This window comes from Athene noctua, chromosome 7, assembly GCF_965140245.1.
Source record: "Athene noctua chromosome 7, bAthNoc1.hap1.1, whole genome shotgun sequence".
Taxonomy (NCBI): domain Eukaryota; kingdom Metazoa; phylum Chordata; class Aves; order Strigiformes; family Strigidae; genus Athene; species Athene noctua.
This window is the reverse complement of record NC_134043.1, coordinates 12,224,271-12,249,040: the sequence shown is the minus strand read 5'-3', so window position 1 is coordinate 12,249,040 and position 24,770 is coordinate 12,224,271. Positions and strand designations below refer to the sequence as shown.

General features: G+C 41.0%; 1 protein-coding gene across 1 annotated transcript in view; it reads right to left on the bottom strand.

Moving 5' to 3' along the window:
* The window catches only part of MYLK (myosin light chain kinase), a 217,669-nt gene extending 201,741 nt beyond the window's left edge, over nt 1-15,928 (bottom strand). Inside the window, 2 exon segments of the mRNA XM_074910281.1 lie at nt 15,765-15,888; nt 15,890-15,928. Coding sequence (XP_074766382.1) covers nt 15,765-15,888; nt 15,890-15,928 — 163 coding nt within the window.
* Nucleotides 15,929-24,770: the final 8,842 nt, after the last annotated feature.

The following is a 24,770-nucleotide window of genomic DNA, read 5'->3' as shown; positions in this document are numbered from 1 at the left end:
ATGCACACTATTCCCCCTCATCACCGCAAAGATGACATCTTGTTGCCAATCTGCCTGCCAGGAAACCATCTGGAAACAATATCAATACCACAATCTATAGGCATCCCTCCAATGCATTAATCAGGTCATCAGAGTTCAATAACTGACAGCATCTTTAAGAATTGGAAAGGATAAAGCTGTGGTAATAAGGCACAGTCAAGATCAATCCCCAGAGCCTAGTTAGTTCTTTCTCTCCTTTGTTGTTTTTTTTTCTTTCCTTTTTTCTTTAAAAAACATACAGCATTAGCATTTTTTCCCCAGTGTTTGGGTTTAAATTTACTGTTTCAGAGAACTCAAAGTGAAAGCAAGGCCTCTCAGTTTGACATACACACACATAATGGAAAATGTCTACCACATCACTGAAGCAAATACAAATCCTCTCACACATGAGCCAGGAAGAGTCAGACTTCTGCCTTGACAGTAAAGTTATCTATATAAACCCTTAAAAGGGTTTGAAAAAGTCTGGAGATAATTAAATAGGGCATGACAATGATTTGGAGATGGGAAAATATATTAAAAAATATAAATATATACATATACGTTTATTGTAGCCAAAAAATGTACAGAGTTCAGTTTAAGATGGTTACAAGGTTTCTTATCACACAGAGCAGAAGTACTTTCAGAGGGAGACTAGCAGTACCAGATGCTAAAGTTATCTTGGAGAAAGACATACCAAAACCCAGGGGCTGGAAACTGAAACTACAGAAATCTAAATTTGAGAATGCCTTTCTTCTAAAGCATGAGAAAAGGTAACAAATCAGGAAAAAAAAAAAAAAAAATTTGCATGCAATTTTGGTCTATCTTTCTTTCTCAAATGAAAAAACAGATGGTTTTCCAGGAGATATGTTTTAACAACACAAGTTATTGAAAAGGCACACAGTTCTGAAAAGCAGGGAGTAAAAGCAGAAGCACAGCAAATCCCCCTAAAGAAATAAACAAATCACAACTATTCAGTTTCATCAGTTCAGTATAGCCCTCCATATAAATAAATAAATAATAAATAAATAAATAAAAATCACTGCACTGGAAGTAAGCAGCTGTTCATTAGCTTGGACAAAACACTTCAGGGGCAGTGACAAGGTCTTCCTCACTGTTTGTACAGCAGCTGGCATAACGCAACTCGAAGTTAATTGTACTATGTAACTCCGTAATACAAAACGGAGCAGTCAGCCCTTGCTCTGAATTTAAGTTAACCAGGACTGTTCAAAACAACAGCATCAAATCCTGACACAACCTAAACTCGGGTATTATTTTCACAAGTTGAGGTTAAATATTTGTCAAACAGTTCAAAGCTTTTTATTTTTCTAGTAAGTTCATTTTTTTTTAGTTTTCAGAAGTCTTTCTGTCTCCTGTAAGCCTGGAAACTTTGCAGAGTGTTTTCCTATAAAGCACATTCAGGTTCTCTCATCTGAAGATGGGAAAGAGTGAATAACTGTCATCTGGAAGGGGCAACGTACAGGGAGTCCAGGTAATAAGTTTAAAGGGTGATTTTTAATCTTATTTATTTATTTTTCAGGATACAAACTTCCAAAGGTAGCTAGTAATAGCTTCATTTCCAGTTTATAAGAATCTAAAATTCTTTTTTTTTGGCTGCAGATAGGGTGGAATAGCCATGCATGAGAAGGCACTTAATCTCTAAAAACTGTTTTTACACCAAGTGTCTCATTGTGGAAGAAATGAGCATTTTAGCTTACCACTAAATTAATTACAATATTTTTGAGCAAATTAATCCATCTGAGCCAGCAGAACTAATACTAATGCAAGTACAGGGCAAAGTCTTACACTAGAAACTCGGAGAACTGGGCTACGAAATTCACCCAAAAACAGTTCTCCAATGAGCTCCAGAAATACTGCATATGAAGCATGCAGTTTAAAGGTAAGAACTTAAATATTTGATAATACCTAAACATTCTCATGGGTACACTTCACTTAAGTGGCTTTTCTCTTTGTTTTTTTTTTTTTCTTCTATTTTTTCTCCTTTTTCCTTAAGCTAAATCTAAACTAAGCCTACATTATAGGTAATGCAAGTGTATTCACTCACAAGTTTTAGTCAGTAAAGTCCTAAATTTATTTTAGTTAGGATAAGACAACTTTGAATTCAGACATGGAATCAGATTCGCCTTGCTTACCTTTTTTCAAGCCTTAGAGAAGTCCTTTCAAACTCCTTTCTCTCTGATACTTCTTTGTAAAGTGTTTTGAAACCTAGTGATGAAAGTAATAAGAACTATGTATTTGACCATACCATTTAAAAACCATTCTAATAGAAATCTTGCAAATAATTCATATTAATGAATGTATTTTACAGTTAGAAAAACATAAATTAATATGTTGTTTAAATTATCAGTACCTAAATACCAGACAAGTCTGGCTGGAGTAGCTACATAAACGTACCAGTCCTAGCTAGATATAATTTTCTATTTTAAGTTAACAAGCAAAATCCTTCTGAAGCCTGGCACTGAGAACAATTCCACAGCTCCACAGAAACCAATGAGCACAGAAGATTCTGACAGCCCCAGAAGTTTCATTTGATAAGAAATCACTGAAGAGGATGGTTTAGTCAGATACAGCGCTGTAAGAAGTCTTCTGTGTCATGAAGTCCAGTTCATCTTTCAACAACTGTTTCACTTGCAACATCATTTCCCTTGTACATATTACAACAAAGTGATGAGGTACAGGTTTTCATCCCAGATGTTACTTCAGTCAGCTATGGTGAAGAAATTGCTCTGGACAATTTCACTTTCATTTTTCTGCAGTAACTTAAAGTATACAACTCTACTTCATTATTTAGCTCCTCATATGATGGGGAGCTCCTGCAACTCATCAGCAAAATCATCACGCAGAGACAGTGTGTACATTTCCAACAGCTTTCTGGTCCAGGCAGGAATGTAGTAGGCTCAAATCCAAGACCTTCAACAACAAAGCACATACACACAGATAGATTTGAAGCAAGATTGGTCCAGCACTCACAAGTTAAGTAAAGGCTCAAATGGACAAGCTCTGTAAATTTAGGTGTTTCTATTTACAGAATGCAAGGTGACTGCTATAGCAGGAACCAGATGTGGCCCAGAAAAACACCCAAACACTCAAGTCCTATGCTCCTAGTACAAAGAATGTATGCGACTTCCCTGTGGCTTTACTGATACAGTGCAAAGAGAACACAGTACTAGGTTTATTCAGCTATCTAGGTGTTACTGGTTAATACTAGCTTTAGCTAGCTAAGCAGTATTAAGCAACTTGTTTGCATATCTTGTTTCAATGCTGGATTGCATCTGTCAAAGCAGCCCTTCAAAGTGCATCTGTAGAGAATAAACTTCTGTACTGCTCCATCAAATGCATGCATATTCCCTATGGAAAAAGGACAATCTTCTGGTAACTCCAGAGAAATTATTATAAACGCACTTCAGCTCTTGTAAACATGTCCACAGAGACCTCTCATACAACCACAGAGTATCCTCCTTCAGGTTTTTTTCCACGTCTGCAAAACTGGAAAAGCAAGGCTATCTTCTTCCTGGATGTTTTAAGTGCAGGGGGGTTGAATTTTATGAAATCCTGGTCTAGAATACGTGTAAGTGCAAAGTTTCAAGCATCACTGCATATACTGTGTGTGTAGGGAGAGGTGCTCGGAAGACCTCGGGATGTACGGGAAGAATAGGAAACCAATCAAACATGCCAAAGAAGAATGTTACCAAAACACAGCCATGCTTAAGGTGGATCCCTGTAAGGAGCATATATAAGGCAATTGCGCAGCTAATAAGTTGAACAAGTAGCAACCATCATATTGGTGTCTGTGCTTTTGTTCCCATGAAGGTTAACCCCCTACAAGGGTTAGCTGTGATCTGAACGCCGCGTTTCTGTGGCTTAGCAGATAGAAAAAGACAGCTAATGCCTTTCCACAGCACTGTGTGTATGCAAAAGGTAATATATGTAGCTCCATTACCACACAGAACAGCTTCACACCCAGCTTGTGCCTCTCAATTTTAATAGACGGCTTCCACAAAGTATTACAATACTAATAGCTGCCATATATCAACAACACATGGGGACATTCAGAAATACTTGGTATTTGGTGAAAAAGAAAGGGATGATATAGTATCAGTCGTTATTCTAGATCCATATACAGTTCTTCAGTGGAAAAGTATAGGGTACAATCCAAAACAAAGAAAGCTATAAAGGCTGTCTGTTAGTGCAAAGAATGGCACTGATACTAAGGGTCACCATACAAAACCACTGTACAGATACTCAATTTTAAGAATGGGAACCATATAAGGATGTGGCAAGGAAGAAAGAGGACGCTAAAAAGGAGCAGTTCAAAAAGCAAGAAGCCTCAGGGAGTTAGGAGAATATTGCAGGGCATAGGTCAGCTCTCAGAAAATGGATTGCTTAAGTAAAGACAGGGAAACCCATAAAACACAGCAAGTCAAATGTAAGCAGGAAATTAAGAGTGCTGAAAGACAATCCAAAAAGTGCCTGCAAACAAAGATCACGGTGCTAGTGTTGATGCCAACAACAGGAATCCAGCTAGGAAAGCAGTCGAACTGTTGGATGGCAAAGGTGTAAAAGGGACAGATGGGGATGATAAAGCTGTAGCAGTGAAGCTCAGTGAATTCTTTCAATCAGTTCTTACTGCTGAAATCTTCGGGGAGGTTTCCACACCCACTGTACTCTTCGCAAATCAGACAGAGGAGCCAGATCCTATCTGAAGTAAATTTATGAAATATTACACCAAACAAGAAAGTTAGATGTTAACAACTCACTGGGACAGAACAATGTTCACACAAGTTCTGAAGAAACTCAAATATGAATTTGAGGAACCACTAGCCAAGGTGTATAAGCCAGCATTATAGAGAGCATCTGTACTGGAGGACTCGCAGATCCTACCTGCAGAACTCCCAGCTGTGTAGGGGAACCTGGGAACCACGCTCTGGCAAGTCCAACTTCATTCACTTCACCTTCAAGAGTGAGCACATTAGAAAGAATAAGAAAGCAAAGGATAGAGCTTAACAGACACTTTTTTAAGGTGGAGAAGAATCAGCAGGGCAATCCCTGGGATCAGTGCTGGCTCTGGTGTTACTCAGCATGTTTATCAATGACAAAACTGATCAGGAAAAAAAGTTGTCAGGTAGGCTTTAGTGTAGATAAATTTCAAGTAATGCATCCCGGCAATACCAGCTCTAACCGTTCCCACTCAGAAGCTGGAGCCGTCCTTGACGGTTCTCTGAAGTCGTCGTCTCAGTGTTCAGCAGCAGTCAAAAAAGCTAGCAAAAGGCAAGGCATCGTCAGAAAGAGAGCAAAACAGGGCATTTCTGCCACTTCACACAGCCTGAGCACTCCCACAACTTGAGTATTGTGATCTGCTCTCCACATACCAAGAAGGACATAGTAATGTTAAAGGGGTGCAGAAAAGGGCAACCAAATGGAATCTGAGCAGATACTTTACATGGAGAGACTAAAAAGGCTGGGACTCTGCTTGGAGAGAAGGTGGCTGAGAGTAGATTATGACTAGATATAACAAAAAACCCATCAGCTGCTGAATGCAGAACTGTTATTTGTCATGTCCTACAACACTAGAACAAGGCGGTACTCACTGAAACTAGCAATAAACCCATTCAAATACAAAATACTTGTACCCAGCAGGTTACAAGCTTCTGGAACTTGCTATCACATGAGGCTGTGAAGCCAAAGGATGTCCATGGGTTCAAAAAAGGAATGAAACAAACTACTGGAAAACAGGTCCATAAATGGAAAATTAGGTTCTAAATGGGTATGTATCCTCTAATATTCTTCACATAAGAGCTGTGGAAATTGCAGAGGTAGGGAGAGAAGTGGATCTCAAAAAAAAGGCTGTTGAAGAATCTTCTGTTAACTTTTTGGACTCAATGCTGGGCTAAGCCAGTTTTAATGTTATTAATTTTTTAGGTAGACTCAGCATTCCCACACATCACACCACTTGTGAGGATAAGCAATGACCAAGATTCATCAGGCCTTCAGACAAGGAACTCCTACCACTGTGACAAACAGACCAGAATTCATTGTATGGCTTCATACATTAATATTGTTTTAGAGATCTGCTTTCTGCCACCATGCTGACCACTGTCTCTTAGTATTTAACAACACATATCCATAAACAATGCAATAAAAAAAATACATGGCTGGTATTTTTCCTCCTTTGCAGCTTCTGGATTAATTTTGTTATTTTATCTGTATTCTAACCCCAGCAAAGGAGCAAGTTGATAGAAAGTAAACATATTTATTACTTCTCATGGCAGGGGTGGGAGTGAGACAGGGACAGATATGAACAGCAAAGAATACGAAATAAAACAATTTAGACCAGTTACAGGTGCCAGAGCTTTTCTTTTAACACCCTTTTCCCTGAAAGCACTTCTTACATGTGTACACACAGTATAAACATCCATAAGTAATTATTTTACCAATCCAGGTAAACAAAAATTTTAATTTAATTTTTAACTCATCACAAAGTTTCATTTTAGAAGCACATTTTAAATGAACACCGTCTTTGAAGACAGCAAGTTATTTATAACTCAAAAAAAATTTAATCAGCAAAGCTGTATTTCCTGTCTTGTAAGTGAAATATAAGCTTGGACAGAAGAAAAAAAATACTTCACAGGAAGTGCAATTACAGCAAGTTTGTCTTCAAAACAATAAATCCTTTGTTTTGAGGTTCAATTTAGTTCATTATCTTTTAACTCCTACATTTTTAAAAGAAAATATTTTTGTTTGGTTCTTGGGGAAAAAATTTTTATGCTGCACAAATCAAAAATTAACAACGTTTGACAAAGTTAACTCTTATGTCTGCTTTTGATGCAGTCTGTCTCAAAACCTCATGCTTGTAATAAAACCAGATAGAAAGGAACTAGCACTAGAAAGCTATATAGTAAATTCTGTTCACTACAGAACATGTAACAGGCATGAACGGACATGAAACACCATACGTTTTTCTCCTCTTTAATTTGGTGAGAAGTAGGCTATGTTACTACAGTTCCCTACATGAGTATCAGTAACCATACATTGCTGATGTAATATACAGGTACCTGCCACACATTCTTCACAGTACTCATGCACTGATGAACAATCACAGCAAATTCAAAGCGGGTTACCTTAGTTGACAAGCAAAGTACAACAGAATATAAAAAAAAAAAAAAAAAAAAAAAAAAAAACCAAAAGAAACCAAACAACAAACCAATATAATGTCAAGTAGTAAAATGTATTTACACAATTATGTTTACTTTTGCCATCTCAGACAAAATAAAAAGGATGAAGTAGTAAAGCATTTGTAGTTAAAGGATACTACACTAAGTCTAAGGTCAAGATCATGCATGTGAAGAAAGGAGTAAAGCCCACACTATTTTACCTGGATAAGGACATGAACATGTCTGACTTTCTGTCCTTGCTGTTGAGATGCCATGCAAATCCTTAACTTTTGCAACCTCATTTTCTGGATGTCACTGTGGTCCATTCAGGAACTGAGCCCCCACTTCTGTTCAGGCTAACCAGGACTACTGATTTTGTCTCCATACCTCAACATTCACAGGTATAACTTGAAAATACCTTAGAGAAAGAATATAACTTTGAGTTTCATATCAGATAAGAGCCAAATAGATTGAATGAGAACTAAATACTTTATTAGTCATCTGAGATGAACTAGATAATGGCACAATTTCAGGTAGAATGAAGAAGTAATTCTTCTGCTAAGGTTGGAAGCATTTGAAGAAAACCCATAAACAGCCTTTTAAACAGCCACACTGACTTTTACTCTGTATGAGATGTTTTTAATTGATCAGTAAGCAGCCCAACACCTAGTTCAGGTTGATTTACACATGTAACTAGAGCAAAAATCCCCATCAGTTGCAATAAAACTTTGGTCCCACAGGTTAGGGCTGAGGCAAAATGGAGTGAGTGCTTTGGAGTCTGCCTGGTAGGTGTTCAGGCCGTCCACGTCTGCAGGACTCCGCACAGCTCCTGCCTCCTCACCTGCCCCTCAGCGTGAGGGGATTCCCTCATGGATACTCACCGCCATCCCCCAGTCACACCTTTACTCACATCTCTCACACAGTGACATTGTAGCTGGTACAGGTTGCACAGCGGGGCGGCCTGTCAGGAGGCCGTGAGCTGCCCCAAGCTGGTCCCAGACTATTCCTGCTGTCTCCGGCACCAAGGGGAGCCCCAGCGGGGAAAACCACCACATGGCAGAGCCTGACCATCACGCCAAAACATCCATCAGCCAGAGAAGCACCAGGGTACAAGGTGTTAGGGAAAGAAAATGGCAGCTGCTGCGGGCTGGAGACATTCTGTGGGGGCCTCCATGGCACAGGGGCAGGGACACCCCTGAGGGACAGGGGCTGGCCTCAGCGCTGCCGCGGCTCTGCAACCTGTCAGCGTGCAGCAAGCGGAGACTACGAGGGAAAGGGCTGAATAAGTATTTATGTAAGCAACTTCATAATTGGTTTTGGTGGTCCTGTTCCCCAGTATCTGAATCAGTCAGTGATCAGAAGTTTGCATTGATTGCCAAGAAAATAATTAAAAAAAAAATCATTCTCTGATTCAAGACCATTTGGCCAGCAACACAGAGGTAGCTCACCACAAACCCTCCTGCAAGAGTACTACATGCTGTTAAGGCGCCGAAGTTCAGACTTGAAAAACTAGCAGCCGCTTCCATTCAAACGTGTTAATTCCACTCATGAGCATGGACATTTTCACAGCAACATGAAAAACTGCTGTACTGTGGAGGAACAGGAAAATGAGTAGGAAGAAGAAAGGGAAATGAAGAAGAAAATGAAACAAACCTTGTTTCACCACTCCCCTGTCTGTGAGAAAGGGGCACCCACACATTCACAGACACACAAGCCAGCACCTCTTCTTAAAAAAACCTTGCACAGTACATTCTCAGATATTTTCGTGCCTCTTACCAATACGAGTTCAGTCAGCACTAAATACCTCCAGCTGGTTTCAAGTTACAGCCAAGGGAAGCAGTGCCATAAAACTCCTTACAGCCACCCAAACCATTACTTTTATATTTTCTTCCATGTGGGGTCATCACACCCCCTCTAGAAAGCTCAGAGGTATGATACCACAGCAGGCATCTTCAGAGAGCGCCTGACAATGGTGTATTATGAGGCTTGTTGTAACATCCTTTCAATATCCTTAAGGTCCAGTGATTTAGAGAAGAGGGTCTTTTGTGTCTCCTGTCAGCTCCAGGAAGCTCCTGTCACTGGCATGGAGACTGCATATGGAAAAGAGCTGCCAAATCGACCAGTTAAAAGAATATAGGCCCAGTTTCGCTCCCACATTACTGAAAACCATGAATGCTGCAACTCTGTCGAGGTCAGAGGAACTGCACTGCTCTGATGTTGGGGGTGAGGCACCCATACACCAGCTGTTACATTTCAAAGGCAGGGCTCCCTCTGAGACTGTCTCACAGGCTCTGCCCTAGATACACCCCCGAGGCCACCACGGCCACAACATCAGCCCTTACATGCGTACAGGCAGGTCCTACCAATCTAACCCACAACAGCACTGGAGTAAACTTCTGCTGCACAAAAATGAAAAGGGTTTCTTACCTCCAACTTGGAACTAGGGAGGTGGAGAGATAGTAACACACTTTCAGACATGAAGCCCTGACTTAATACCTTCCTCTTCTTCCACCAAAATAAAGGAAAACTTATGATCATAAAAGAGCTAAGGTAAATAACCCAAGTAAAACAAACCATTTTTGCCAAATTTCTCTTTCCTGTTTATTTTAAACACAGCCTGCTTATTGCTTCTGTTTTGTAACTTCCTTTTGATATAATCAGAAGTGTAAGACCATACAGACAGTTGTTCCCTGACCTAGACTTTGTGAATGCTCCTTACAGAATGTGTCCTTACACTTTTTCTTTACCCATCACTGTTAATCCTTGCTCAGGAGACATGGTCAGTGATTTTTTTAAAATTATTTTAATTTTTTTTTTTTACACTGATTCCAAATACATGACATAAAATACAAAATGTGAATGAAAAAAGCCTTCAGTATTTAATAAACTGCTTGCATCATTATAAGGAATTAATGGAATGATATATTTATTCCATTAAGAGACAAGCAACTTCATAAGAGTTAACACTGCAGAAAATATGATTACACAACTACATACATTCTATAATGGGGTATTAAAGCAGGCATCATTATTTGCACTTCATGTTTACACAGTAAATGAAACTGTGACTGTCTCTTAGTAGATATGGAAAATCTCACATCCCTCACCTTGTTTATTTATTGTTTTGCACCCTGAGTATTCATCAGTTTATAGCAATTAAGAAAACATCACCTTGAAATCAACACAACAGTGGCCTGATCAGAGCTAAGAGCCGGTAGTTCCTTTCACTCATGCTGTCTGCAAAATACAACTCTTCTAGGCCTTAGAAGCAAACGTGAAGCTTGCAATACTTCCAGGCAGGTAAGAACAGCTAACTCACAAAACAGGGATCCTTTCATTATTTGGAACATCTCAGAGAGTGTCTATGCCAGACCAAGTACCACTGTGTCTCTCCAGCCCATCAAACCCTGATGCTCTTTGTAAGAGTATTTGCAACTCTGTCCTTGGTCTCCCCATTGCCCACTCATCTCCTAATATTTTGCTGAGGTTAACAATCAGGATAGTGATTTTTGCTACTTAGCAGCATTTCCCACTGAAAACTGAATTACACTGGTTTAGATGGTATATAAAAGGTTTTGGGATGAAACTACAGGCTTGGCAGTCAGATTACCCTTTTACATAGTTCTGGTATCATTTTGGGTACATCTTTCTGTTCAGATATCATCCTATTCCTCTGCAAACACCCCAGGATCTCAAGGCAGCTGAAGAATAACAAGAGAAGCAGTAAAAAGACAACTCAGAGCAATGGTCTTAACCTGCTGTGCAACAATTAGAAATAAACTGCAGTGGGTGTGTAAAACAGCACATCCCATCACTCACCTTCCTCAGCCAGGAGGTCTGCAGCTTCAGACCACCTGTGGAATCTCAGCAATTTATCACATTTCCTCAAGAAGAAGCAGCAAGCGATGCATATGACTGGCAACTAGAGCATCTCTTTCTTCCCCCACAGATTATATCTTCTACTTTCAAACACAATGGATGGTCTGGTTTAATCCTTTCTTGATAAAGAAAATAACTGAAAACATCTCTTGGTGACAATTCTGTATACTATGGCACATCAGCTGCATCACAAGCCCTAAAAATGCCTTTGGCACCAAGAATCCTGTGCATACAAAAATTATTCAGTCTGAATAATTAATATGCCATCAGCTGGCCATGTTTTTGGCCAGTGAGTGAATTTAATCCAATTACAGCAGAGGTGATGAGGTCAAGCTGACTCTAACCGAAGAACCATCACCAAGACTGTTCTCAGAACAAAAGACACTGCAGCTTGTTAGACTTATTTAGAGATCTGACACACTGTAGTGAAGTTTAGCAGTGCTCAGATGTGTTATAACAAAGGTAAGTGCCAAGAAACTGCTTTGTGCCAGCAAGCAGAAGAGGAAAGGGATTCAGCAAGAGCACACTTTGTAAGGCACACTGTAATCCTAAGAACTTAATTGCCTTTGGCAGGATCTACATCCCATTGCTCTCTCAGAAATCGTTCTATCTGCAACTTGATGCTCACAGCAATGAATGGAGTGGGGGAGGAGAAGAAACTGGGGGAACCAGTGAGAGAACCACAGCTACCAGTCTGTCTTTGCTGAACAACTAAAGCAAAATATGTGAAACAGAGGTATGTGCAAAGCATCTATCTGCACACCCATGACTCTGGAGAGCTCCCATAGAAGCAAATGAAGACTGAGTTGCTTCCAGGCTCTTTAATCACCTACAGAGGCAGAGAAATTTGTTGTAGAGTTACACACCTGTATCGAGACTTCAGTATTTATGGAGGAGTGGCCTCACTTCCAGACATTCTGAGTGACCCCATATAGGTCAGTGTACATATGAAGGTATAGCCAGAGTTTTTGTTTTTATCCCTGTCTCTGCTTACAATATAGCATTCACAAATATTTTACACTATATTAACCCCAACTCATTGTTCCAACATAAATGGAAGACTCAAAGGTAAAAAATGCACCAAGCCTCTTAATTAAATAAGGAGTTTGGGGGAGGAGTTTCTGCAGACCCTTTTAAATCTTAAACCCTGCCAACTGGACGAACAAAAGGTAGATTAGGCTCACATGATAAATCCCAGTAAACTTGAAAAGCCTTTGTTAATAAGTCACTAAGGGAATTTTTTTTCCCCTAGAATTTCTGCTCACCAGAAGTGAGAGTTAAGATTATTTGAGCGGGTTTGGTTTCCAGCAGCATTAAATGAATATATGCCTCATGGAGCTCTAATCTCCTCATTTCTATAGAGCTCAATTCCCCTTTCATTCCTACTAAAGGAGAACCAGCTATTTCTAGCTTTTATATAGGGTGCAGCTGCTGAAACTTGAGAGGCAAAAATGTTTATGAAATTAGTTAATATTCCCAGGAAAATTAAACTGGAATTTTCTATCATCTTTGATGGCAACAGCAACAACCACAGAAGTACAAATGTATTTTCATTTAATTTTGGTATTTCTTTCATGTAGCAGGTTGTAAATGATCCTTTTATGTTTCCATTCTAAGTCAGCATTCAGTAGCTTGTTCACAGAGCCAAATGATGTGTTAGTCTGGCAATTAGTTTACTCTTCTGTTTGTAGAGAGGCTTAATAAAGACATTACTAGAGACAGACCTTGCTGTAGCACATTCAACAGACCCTTTACAATTGCTCAGGAAATACCCAGATTTTAGCAAAACCCATACTGTAATCACAGACAACATAGATGACATTTAAAGCTGTGATAAATTTTTTTTTAAAAGTCCAGAGTCCATCCTACCTGGATCCACCTGGCTTCACTAATGAACCCTTTTCAGCACTATAGATTAATCATACTTTTTCTTCATGCAGTGCTGAAATCCAAACAGCATATGTAATTCTAATGTACATCGCGGAAGCATTTCCATCAGTGAAGGGGCTGAAGGCAGCTGTACAGGGCTTGCTAAAATCCCGTCTGGAACAGTGGATGCCACTGTTGTCATTTAGGCTCAGAAAAAGTTTTAAAAGTCTGCTGTAACAGGTGTAGCAACATGTTTCTAGAGCAATGAGAGAAAGGAGATCCTACCTTCCAGTGGGAGGTTAAAAATGAATAATTCAGCATCAGAGATGAGGGTACTAAGGAGCCAAGGAGGGGTGGGGGGAAGAAGTTTACTTTTGTTACCTCCTAGCTCCTGCCTGTGGAGTGAAGTTTGGAAAAGCTATCGAACTTTTCTAAACACAGCAAAAGTAAGCAACTGCAGCATGTTTTAGTATGAACTTGACAAGTTTATGAAGGAGTCTTTCTGCAAAAATTGGATGAAACAGTCCAGGATCCCTTCCAGTCCAGTCCATGCTCAGGCCTGAACCCAAACTACGTAGAAGAGTCCAACAACCACAGACTATGGCTCCCAGTTCTTCAGTCTAACCAAAAACTTCAGCCATCTCCCTACATGGCTCTCAAACAGAGCTTCTGAGCACACTTTCCGGATTTAGACATCCACAACTTTAAAGCGCAGCATTTGGAGCCGTTCTGAACTCTATTTACATCTGCATTTTGTTTAAGGAGGGCTCTGAAAGTAATTTGTAGCTGTTGGTTTATAGTCTTTCTAATACAGTGTATTTGGCCTGTGTAAGGATATTGGTATGGATTTTGATTGACTGTAAAAGTAGGATCATCGCCCAGAGGAAGTCCTAATGATCTTAAAGGAGGAGTCAGGGAGAACACAAAACAGACCAAAAACTGGCGAAAAATCATGCATCTCTTACATTTAACTTAAGCCAATGACAATATGTAATCACTTCTTGCTTCAGATTTTATAAATTCCCTTTCAGCATTACACAAGCAAACCAACAAAACTTCACTGATTTATTTTCTTCATCCTCCTTTGCACCATGCAGCAAGGCAACTAAAGCTAGGAGAGATGCTTGCAACAGCAAAGTATCAGATTTCTACTTTCTTTGCAGCAGCCCTTTTAAGATTTCCCTACAAGGCCAATAAAAATTGGGTCAGTGATATTAACTAGTGTGAGCCTCCCACATTTATATAAAATCCTAGCTGTGATGTGTATTAAACCAGGCAGTTTCATTCTGCTCATGTCTCTCTGAAAAGGTTAAATAGCATTAATACATCACACACTCCAGCATAGGACGTGCTGCCTATCCTTCTAGTGGCTGGTCCTCTGGTGGCAAACATTCTCCTGCTACAACCAAGTCACTCCAGCTACTGCTGGAGTTAACACACTTGTCCTGTAGGGTTAGAATGCAAAATGCTAAGGATGAGTGTAACATAGGTGTAATAAGGAAATATGTTATAGTGAGAACTAACTGCATTACAAACTACAGTGCGCATAGCGACTAGCTACAGAAGAGTAGAATCATTTGAGGAAACAAAATGCTGTGGATACATGCCAGATGAAAATTAACTATTTGTGCCATTTGACAGTTATTAGTAAATACAATTCTGGTTTAAAAACAGAAGGGTCCTAAAACGTGCTCTTAGAGCCTAGTTTCAGAAACATCTCAGCAAATATAAAGTGGCACAGGAAGACACATACCATATTTGGTGAATAATAATGCAAGTCATTAGGAAAAAAAAATAAAGACATGTGTGCAGGAAATAAGGGGATGGAGATAGTTGTTCTGTTTGGTATTTAAAATGTGAGAGAAATTGCTCCTTCCCTTACAGCTTCACTGACAGAAATGTTATTTCCAGCACTCCCCTGAGAGGTGGGATCATTTTGGAGAGTTTTAGCGGGGAACACACCTTCTGTATGTCATGTAACTCTCTGCTCACCCTCCATAGGGTTCAATGCTTGGAAACCCTCAGAAGTAAGGTGTGTGGGACCAGGTCATTTGCACTTACCCTCTCAGCCATTCCCTTTGCAGGGAGCATAATCTAGGCTTTAAAACACTTGTGTCTGCTTCCTGACTCTGGCAGAAGTATTACTCTGCAGAAGACAAAGCTGGAGCTAAAAAGTATCTTTAAACTGTAAAAGAAGGGAAGGATTGTCTGTCTTTTGGTCACTGGTCTCCAGTCCCTGCTAGTTTGCCATGCCACTCCCTTCCAGTCCAAGTGCAGGGAGCGGTGCCAGGCCAGAGTCCAGATGTGCACATATAGGAAAGAAGATTTAAATGGCAAAGAATCCCAAAAAGCATATTGCTCCCTAGCATGAAGGCAGCATGCAGAGAAGTGATTTCACCTCCTCCTTAGCCCCCCCCCCCCCCCCCCCCCAGTTAATGATTTTAAGCATCTCTTTTCCCTATCCTCATGCTGTATGTTTAAGTGGTGTCGCCAGGGTTTATCCTTCTCTGAGACCCTAAGTGTGTGGTACAAACTACTTTGAGAACAGCAGAAGATAAAACAAACAAACAAACAAACCCCAAAAACCAAATAACTAACACATTTTGTCTGAAACATGAAAGATGTAGCCGTGCAGTGAAGGAACATTTCTACACGTGCCTCCACATATGCACCCTTATATTTGAAAGGCTCAGAAGTCCAAGGGAGAGCCAAAGAGATGATCACTACAGCCTAGCCTATAAATGCTTGTTCTTAACAATCCTTTGCTACCTGCCAAGAGAGAACAATAAAACTATAACAAATCGCACATAAAAGATGACAAGTACTTACTACCAGGTTTGCTTGCTGTCGGATTATCGCACTCAGGGAGGGGAGCCGTAGGTGAGCTCTTCTCTCTGCAGGAGCCCCGCGGGCGCTGCTGCAGGGGCAGGGCTGGGAGCGGGGCTGAGCCGCCCGCAGGGAACCCGCCGGCTCCGATGCTCCGAGCCCGGCATGTGCCCGCAGCCCGCGCCGCCGGGCTGGCCCACTGCGGCGCGGCGCCCTCGTCCCTCCGGAGAGGCAGGTTTCCCTCCTCCTTCTCCGCCTACTCCACCTCCCCCTCCGGAGGATGCCCCGGTACCCCCCACCCGTGCCCGCCCCCGGGCTGCCCCTCCGCGGCCCGGGGCGCAGCCGCCCCGCGGGGTCGAGAAGCGCTGCGCAGCCCCTCCGGCCGCAGCCCACCTGCCGCTCGGCACGGCTCCGCTCGGCACGGCCCCTCGCACGCCGGGAGCGGGGGAAGCGCGGAGCCGGCGGGGGAAGCGCGGAGCCGGCGGGGGAAGCGGTGCCCGGCGGCGATACTCACTGCGGTCGGCGCGGCTCCCTTAACTCCTTCCCTGCCCCGCCAGCGCGGGCTGGCGGCCGCCTCGGAGCCTTATTAGGCAGCGGCCGCCGGGCCAGGGGGAGCCCCGGGCCCGCCACAACGAGCGACGGGGATGGGGAGGACCCCGGTCGCAGCCCCGGTCCCCCCGGCCCAGCCCCCGTGGAGCGCGGCTGACGCCGGTGGGGCGGCTAAGTCGGGTGAGGTGTACAGGGGAGTGTATAGGGCTGGGTATGTGGGGGGTGCGTGAGGGGCATCTGAGGGCGCTGTATGAGATGTGTACAGGGGTGTGGTGGCTGTGTAAGGTGCGTATGGGGGGTGTAAACTGTGTGTATGGGGACTGTATGGGGTGCACGTATGGGGAAGCATAGAGGGGTGTGTTTATGGGCTTGTATGGGATGTATATATCTTTTCTGGGGGCGTGTATAGGGGAAGTGCATAGAGGATGTATGTGAAGGTCTGTATGGATGTCTCAGGGGCGTGTTTACAGGGGTAGCAGGTGAAAACAGTGCGTATGTGTGCGTATGGAGAGTGTAGGGGTCTGTATGGAGCTGCAGCCCTGCCACCCACTACCCCGATCCCAGTGACAGGGCTCTCAGGCACACAGGGGACTCTGCCCCCCGCTCGGAGCCTGGCTAGGGCTGGTGCACTGGCACATCTGCCTAGGGATGTCCAAATCTGGGTAGGGGATTTAGTTTAATAAACCGTTTACAGTTAATTGTGTTAAGTGCTAAAGTAGTGTAGGAGGAAGAGCAAATGAGAGATGGGGATGACCTGAAGCCTTTTCAATGCAAAGACTTTAGAACTGCTGTTTCATGATGAGGAATGTGCTGAAGGGCAGGGATAGGGAAATCCAGGTACATTGCAAACTTAAAGCCTTTTTAGTCTAGTACTTTTAAAAGTTTCTATTTACACATTTAAAAGCCCAAACAACTGATTTTTTATCTGAAATGGATTTATAACCAGATCATAAACACATGTGGGGATAGACACACCAAAATCCCCGGTTCTATGGATAAAGCCTTTCCTTTCTGTCATCTTGCATTCTTCCACTCTGCAATCAAATTACTTGTATGTATCTTAAAATGTGGTTCTGCTACAGAATAGGGAAAGCACAAGCTGCAGAGAACTTGCCTCCTCACTAGGCTCTAAATACCTCTAGGGGTGATGGAATAAACCACAGTCCAGGCTCTAATTCTTTCTTTCCCCTCACTCAGTTTGCACTCAACAGCAGTCAACTCAGAACATGTCCAAGATAAGCAAGTCACAGCAAAGCTGTGCTTTGCTGCAGCTATGTCAGGAGTTTTATATTTGCAGAGACCTCAGTGTTTTTCATTTTGATTCTGAGGTGAATTTGTCAGCCATTGATAGAGGATGTGTCCTCCAACCTGAGTAGGCTGTACAAGGACGCAGTGCAAGATGCTGCCTTTTCTTAGTACATTGTTTGTCTTACTGAGCACAAGCTCTCAAAAGGATAAGAGCAGTTACCGGTATGAGTCCATGGAAAGTTGTAGCCATCCCTTTTGACTCTTTCTCTTACAGATGCAGTACAAAGAGACTGAACTGGATGGAATTGCTGCTGCCTCTTCAAGCGGAAGTTGTCTGCTGGCCATGATACTTTCCCTACTCCTAATTCCCTTAGACTGACTATCTGTAAGAAGCACAAGATGATTTTCCTGTTTTAAAGGCTCTGGGACTTTGAAAAAAGATAGAGACTTTTTTTTAAAAAAAAAAACCAAACCCAACCATGAATCAGTGAAATGGGAGTCCTAAAGAAAGATGACTTTATTTTCAGAGGTTCTAAATACTTCGGTTCTCAGTGGCTCTGTTGAACCTCCCTCTTCAGATTTTCTTTTCTGTGAAGTTACAATAGAGTTTCAAGGAAAATTTAAGAATATCTGTAAAGTAAAGTAAAGCTATGAGTTGGTATAAATACATTTTCAAGACAGCTATTAACCAGTTTACTTCACAGGTAATCTGGTGCCAGATAACACCATTTATAGCATTAGCATTTAACTGTATGTACTACTTACATACTAATTACATGCTAAGTACATGCAGCCAGACTGTTACTCCTAGGCTTTTTCCTTCTCCGTGTATGGTGGCATATTCTGGACCATACAGATGTGTTTCCCTCTAGTCCAGAACAAATACTGAAGTGCATGGCTCTCTATCTATAGCTGATTTCAAATGGCAGTGCACATGCACAAGAATCCAACAGCTACATCCCCACTGGCACATAAGCTGTTAAAAGAAAGATGGTTATTATATGAACATTTTCTTTCTACAGATAAATGTTTATTTGGCATTAGAATACAGAAAGAACATGAAACCCTGAGATAGCCACACAGAGCCTGGCACGAGCTTGCTTTGACCTCCATGCCACACCTTTTGGGAAAGAGTTTTCTTCTCAAAATTTTAAAGCATTCATTCTGAGAAGATGCTGCTCTGCATCATGCTTATGCTTTTCTTTGCTGATTTCTAGCCTAGACTTCATGAAACTCCTTTATTGTAAATGTTCTCATGTCTTAACAGTTGGGAATTGCTGCTCTAGACAATCTTGTAATAGCATCACCGTCTCTGCTTTCAATTTAAAATGATTGCTCAGGCCTTAAACACTCACAATGAACAAGGCCCAGTGTTGCCAGTGAACCCACATCTGCCTTCAGCTGAGAGGGAGGAGTAGGAGACACTTGAATCAAGATGAAAGCCACTGAGCTCCATAAGGAGAGCAGACGGTGCCCCTGCTGGGTTTCAAGGGATTTACTCATTCTCAGCAGAAGTCTCTCATTCTCTCTTTTTTTTTTTTTTTCTTTTCTGTTTTTTTGATTGCATAAGTCGGATCAAGAAGGGGAGAGAAAAAAAAAAAAAAAAAGTGAGGTATCTCCCATCCTAGTAGAAGTCAGTATGACATAACACTTTGTGTCAAGTCACAGTTTCTCCCCGGAGTCCTTGCTAGGACTGTTTATCTTCTGGTTGGGCCTTTGTCCTAAGAGCCTTCTAGGAAGCTGGAAGTCAATAGTGTCAGTTTTTTAGATGCTGATCCTAAATCAGATCAAGCTCAAGATAATGAATGTTAAGATATGACATTTAATGAATGCTGCTGGCTAGAATAATCCTGCGCATTCTTAACTGGCTGCTTGAGGGTTTTTTTAATTGTAAACATCCCTCATGCAGCTGCTCCAGGGACATGTTTAGGAAACAGTGGCTGGCTGTGTATAAAATATTTCAACTCATCTTGACCTACATTTAGATTTTGTAGCTTACAAGCCACGGACTGTAACCAGCAAAACCCTCAGAGAGCTTATATAGCTTCTGTAGGGCAAGGCACAGGAAACAAATGACGGATGAAGTTACCCAGCTGAAGTGTTTGGAAAAGTGAGTTACTGAAGCTGAACTATAGGGTTCAGATGATTATCAGGTGATTAGGAGTACAAGGAGCAGAGCTGCATAAAGGGAGTAAAGATAACCTCTCCTTTTGCTTTGTGCTTTCTTCCTGATTCATTCTCTCACTTGCAATCTTTCTGTAAAATCTTTTAGGCTCCTTTCAGGATAAAGTTCAGAAGGTGCCTAAACACAATTGCACTTTTATATGTGCTTCCTCATTTAAACTTCTGCTCCAGAAATTGCGTAAGTATAGGGCTTGTTCTTGATATGACCCCTTATTAAGCAGGGAAATGGGTAGAATCAGATGCTTAGGAAATAACTCTGTTGGGACGGAACACATTCATCGATTTCCCAGAGCCAATTCTTTCTTTATCTGGCAAGTGAATGCCTGTTTTTGCAGAATGTAAGCATTCTTTTTAAAAAGCAGTGCAGCTTCTAGCCTCTTGAGATTAGAAGATAATCTGCTAAAAGTGAGCCACTATAATATCTTCCCAAATCTGCAGAAAGACTGAATTATCATCCCCTATCCTGCTTGTGTCTTTGCTGACCATGAACATAGAAAGCATTGAGAAGCCTGTGAGTTTCATGCTCAAATAGAGATTGATTACCGAAGGAGGAAGGAAGCCAAGAGGTCAGACACAATGTAGTACTAACATTGACATATAACGTTTAGGCCAGCATTAGTTCACTCAGCTCAGGAGCAAGAAAAATGAATTAGGTGTGTCAGCAAAAGACCACATACGCAGTTGATGCATATCTGGTAACATGTATAGGTATCTGAGTCTTTACACTTTTAGGTTTGTTGGGAAAAGGCAACAGAGCTGCAAGCATTTGACTGTTGGAAAAATCACAGATTTGGAAACTCTGCAGCTGTTTTATCCTCTTGTATTTAGAGGTTGGAATAATGTATAAGCTAGCATCCGAAACCAGGAAAAGCTAACAGTTTCACTGATTTTAATATCAGCTCAAATGCACAACTTGTGTTCCAAACTAACAAACTGTCAGACTAGCAGGTCCAATATTTGATAGGACTGCAAAAATTTTGCACCATCATTTTCCTAAAGCCACTGGTGGTGGCAGAGAACTTTCATACATTAAAGCATCAAAAACATTAACTACTTTCGACGGTTGCTGAATGAAATCCATCAGCAGAGTACTATTGGTTTTCATGCGAATTAAGTGACAGATAAAGGGAGCGATTACTCTGTTTTATGCAAAAAGGCATTGAGAAACAGGCACCGAGGTTAGATTGACCCTACAAATGAATGGATCCCTATAAAGGCAGTCAACAGAAAGACAATATTGCCACTCTGCATCATGCAGTTAGCTTTATCCTTCATGAAATGGAAACAGATAGTACCTGCACATATGGGGAAGACACAGCTTTTTGTCCTGAAGCTCTCACTTCAGCAGAACTAAGTTAAAATTGACAGGGTTTTTTTGAGATGAATCAGAGGCTGAGAGAATTCAGCAAATATGCTTATTAACAATTTCTACCAGAGCATACTTATGTTCTGCTCAAGTAATAGCAGAGAACTAGAGAGCTTCCGTTTCATATGCAGTTAGTGCCCGTTCCCATTCCATACAGAGACCAGCCAAACTAGCTACAGAGTGTAATTTACTTTTATTACAACCTTCAGTCTTTAATCTCAATTTCTAGCCTAAAGAAAGAAGTACTGGTAATGGCTACATGGCTACAGCATGATTACAGAGATGCAAAATATTTTTGCTTTTTATTTTCCTTTCCTTTTTTTCTGTTTTTTCTTTTTAAATACAAACCTTAAGAGTGCCATATGAATAGTTTAATCCTTGGGAAAGAAGGGTAAGAACAGTATGACAGAAACAACTGCTGCTAAGTCACATATAACACAAATTTGTTACCCAGAAGAAGTAAACATGATAAATTTGAGAAGTTATATTTGAAGCTTGCCTAATTCATGGCAATAAAGTTGTTATTTGACAATGATCAGATTAGGTAACTTCAACAGTTATAGGAGAGTAACATAGCATATGTAATTAAAGTCTTTGCCAGGAAATTCTGTTGCAATTATCAACCAATACTCAAACAGAAAAATGTGAGAGGATATTACAGTTACCTGGAAATGCAACACATAACTGACCATGCTCCAGTGCACATTTGGGATTGCCAACCACCCACAGCAGGAGTTTCACATAAGTAGTTCACCGTCTATATTTTGGAAGCCAACCCCAATTACCCTGTAGATACTCCTAAGCTTCTGGATTTATAGCTAGACCTCTATTGCAGAGCAGGTGAAAACACACGACTTGTGGAGGGGAATGCTTCACACAGGATTTTGCAGACACTTCCAAAACAACTGTATTTGAATGTCATTCATGTATGGCACGTGTGTCTGAATATACCATACAGATGTAGCTAGTACAGTTTACAGATCTAGGGAGAGAGAAAACAAGTTCTTTACTTATCCCCTTCCTAATTTTTCCCTGAGAAAAACATTTATTCTTACCAAACATAATGAGATAAACCAATCCTGCTATATCAGTGCCCTAGCTGAGAATACTGTCAGCAAATTCCATCCAGACTAAAAACTTTAAGTCCCTGTGGTGTGTCAAATTTCCAAGACCTTAAGTTAAAAATGAGTTCGAACAGATTAACTAGCCGGGACTTGAAGATAAAGCTGGCTTCTCTGAAAAAAAAAGTGTTTTACACAGTGTTAAGTGTGCTTGATTCCTCTTTTATTCAAAGGAAGCAAAAGAGTTTTGTGAAAAGAGTCTTCAATAGGGTCTTTTCCTTTTAAAACTGTGGAAGATTTCCAGCCAGTCTGTAGCACTGGCTTGAACTTTGTTTTTCTCCAAAGCAAGAACCCTTTAGTTTTCAGTGGCTTCCACATTTTTTTCCTCCGCCTTTTGTGAAATGTGCCAGTGAAGTCAAGTGGGTTGTATTAACTTAACATTTTTCCAAACATTCACACTTAGGACCAAAAAAGGGAATATTTAATAAACATAACCAGGAATATGTTGGAATGTTGATCTTCTGACGATCATAAGAATTTTCAGTCATAAGGTCTAATTAAATATCCCAAGTTGGAAGTTCTTCCAGTGACTGTTACATCTCCTTTTTATCTGGTCAAACATTTTTAAGTCAGCCCAAGCGGCTTCTGTGCCAAAGTGAGATTTTTAATGTGAATAACACACATGCACAAGAGACTGCATTAAAATTCACCTAGGCTAGTGACATTTTGGTCCTCAAATTTAATCTGAAAGCATCAACCTATTTTTATGCACAGGGGGCTAACTGGCAATGAAAGAGCTCTGCAGTGGTAATCATATGTGGTTTTTTATAACACAATTTTTCATCTAAGAAAAAAATTGTCTGCATGGTCTAGTATGGGAATTTGGACTACCATTGCTGATATTTTTGTATTTTGATGGAGTGGGATTAAAGAGAAATAAAGACATCATGTGAGACAGTTTTCCAAAAGTACCATGCAATGTTGTTATCCAAGAATAAAGCATTTTTTCCAAGATTAGATAAACAAAAATGAAACCCAGAGATAACGAATGACTAATTAACCACTTCTTCTGATTAGGAGCAATACAATTCCAGTAGCACTTGGATAATCAGAGCTGCTTTGTATTAACTGATAAAACAAAAAATATTTTAAGAGACAATCAGTGCCCTAAGGAGCATCTCATCTAAGTAGACAAGTCAGACAAAGGAATATCTTTGTTTTAGAATTAGGGAACTGAGGCACAGAATAATTGTCTTGTCTGCAGCCAGTCTGTGGTTGGATGGTAATTGATTGCAGATCTCCTTACCACATGCACATTCTCTATCTATATGCCAACTGGTCAGCTGAAACAGCCTTTCATTACTGCTCTGTCAACATACCAAGAATTACACAAGACCATGAACATTTAAAATGTTTGCTTCAAATCCACTTCTCCCACCACAGCATTTAAAAGCATGTAGCCAGTGAGGAAATACCATAGACACAATAAGTTCTCAAACCCAGAGAGCAGGTTGGAAGTTTACAGTCCATCCCAAGACTTTCCCCTCCACACCCCCACCCCCGGCAAAATTCCCACTGACTTTCTATTTTGGACTCCAGCTTCCTTTTGCAGGATCAAGTTTTTCTTTCAAAGATCTTTAGAAACATTTCCAGCTTTTCTTCCTATAGCTAGAAAATGAAGTTTCATTTACTTGAAGCCAAGATCAGCCTTCTTACTGTACCTTTCCTCATACAGTGAATGGCACTCACCTGTCCAAACACAGTGAACAGTATCATTCATAGAGTAAGACCATCGTAGCACCCTTAAAAGCAGTATGTGCAATTCTCAGCTCTACCAGCAACCAGCAGAAGCCTGGAATAATCAATATAGTGTCAATATAATATTTGGAGAAATTAAGCAAAGAAATTACTGCTGAAAAATTTTGGAAGGCCAAAGAAAGTTACAGTCTGGCCACATGACTGAGGTCATTGACTCCAGATAAAAGAGGCAATTCACAGGCAGGCTCCACTTCTAGGCTGTAACAGAAGGAGGACACAAGGTGTTCCCCAGCTCCTTCCAAATCAAAGTCTATTTTTTTATAGACCTGTGAAAATACCTCCCTCAGTGGGGCTTCTCAGGCCTCCTGCAATAACCAATTGCCCAAAGTCAGGCCATTTGCTTTACTAAACACAATGTCCTCCAAAGCATTTTTGTGTTACACATTTGTGTATCTTATTTGTACACATCTCAGCCTACTGGGAAAGGAGGAGGAGAAAGCACTCAGAGAAGTCTGAAGACCTCCATTTGCCACAGGACAAACAAGCAGCTATTTAAAAACTTTGGCACCTGGGCAGTGATATAAACAGCATTTCAGATGCTTAAAATGAGGAGTAGTAATAATAAGAAGTAAAAGCAATAGAGAATGTGTTGGTTCCTGCTTCCTTTGCTTGAAATCTAGAATTTGCTTGATCTTACTTTGCATAACCAGAAGCTCAGTCAGCACAAAGGAAATATTACCAATTAGGAAACAGATCTATGATTCCTTAGAAACCTGGGGATGCCAAATCAGTATTTGTTACTCTGACAGCCTTTGGAGTAATGCTCCAGGTACGAGCTTTAAC